The sequence below is a fragment of the Suricata suricatta genome, chromosome X (assembly GCF_006229205.1).
Source record: "Suricata suricatta isolate VVHF042 chromosome X, meerkat_22Aug2017_6uvM2_HiC, whole genome shotgun sequence".
Classification (NCBI taxonomy): Eukaryota; Metazoa; Chordata; class Mammalia; order Carnivora; family Herpestidae; genus Suricata; species Suricata suricatta.
In genome coordinates, this window is record NC_043717.1 from 3726639 (window position 1) to 3727537 (window position 899).

Below are 899 nucleotides of genomic sequence, written 5' to 3' on the forward strand. Positions count from 1 at the left end.
ACAGCAAACAAATATGCACATAAAAACATATATACATATATATGGATATATATACATATGTAAGCAGATACATACATGTACACATATCTTACGTTTTCCAGCTAGGGTTGAGAAAAAGTGAAAAAGAGGGCGCTAGGGTGGCTCATTCACTGAATGTGTAATGTAAGCCTTGATTTCAGCTCAGGAGGAAATCCCAGGGTGGTGGCATAGAGCCCTGCATCGGGCTCCGTGCTGAGTGAGGGGGCCTGCTTAAGACGCTCTCAGTCTCCCTCTCTCTAAAATGAAATAAAAAGACAAAGACCAAAAAGGAAGAGAGAAACGAACACAAATGGAACTTCATTTATGGCGGAAAAGGAAGTACCTGCATATACAGGTGCCTCTGTCTTTGTACACATCGGTGTAGACACGTAGGTACTGGTGCACATGCACAGGCATGTCCATCCCCTGGACTCACATACAAGCCTGTGTACGTGTGTATATTTGCCGCGTGTGATTCTTCGCACGATTCCTCAAATACGAGGACACCGGGTGGTTGTTCGCCAACGCAGCGATCACGCACATGCGCGATTCGCTCTCTGTGCCGGGCCGTCTCCGCTGTGCTGTGTCCCCCGTGTGACACCGTGGCTTGCCAGGACCGTCTGGAGGAGGAGGGGAAGCTACAAATGACGGGTAGACGACCGCTGCCCCCACGTGCTGGTTTCCCGGGGGCCGCGGGTCCCCCGACGGGGCGCGGTGGGCGTGGCGGGCGCTCACTCGTAGGGCGGCAAGCCGAAGAGCTCGGGCCGGAAGTCCTGCAGCGAGTCCAGCACCAGCGTGGCCTTGGACGTTAGGTGGCGCTGCAGGTTTCGGTCTGGGACCATGACCACCTGCATGCCGGCTGCCAGGGCCGCCTCCACGCC

At 54.6% G+C, this 899-nt stretch overlaps 1 protein-coding gene across 1 annotated transcript in view; it reads right to left on the reverse strand.

The window, feature by feature from the left end:
- Positions 1-308: 308 nt before the first annotated feature.
- PUDP (pseudouridine 5'-phosphatase) overlaps positions 309-899 on the reverse strand; it is a 34849-nt gene continuing 34258 nt past the window's right edge. Inside the window, exon 6 of the mRNA XM_029931002.1 lies at positions 309-899. This exon is cut by the window's right edge and continues 1 nt beyond it. Coding sequence (XP_029786862.1) covers positions 750-899 — 150 coding nt within the window. The 3' untranslated portion in view covers positions 309-749.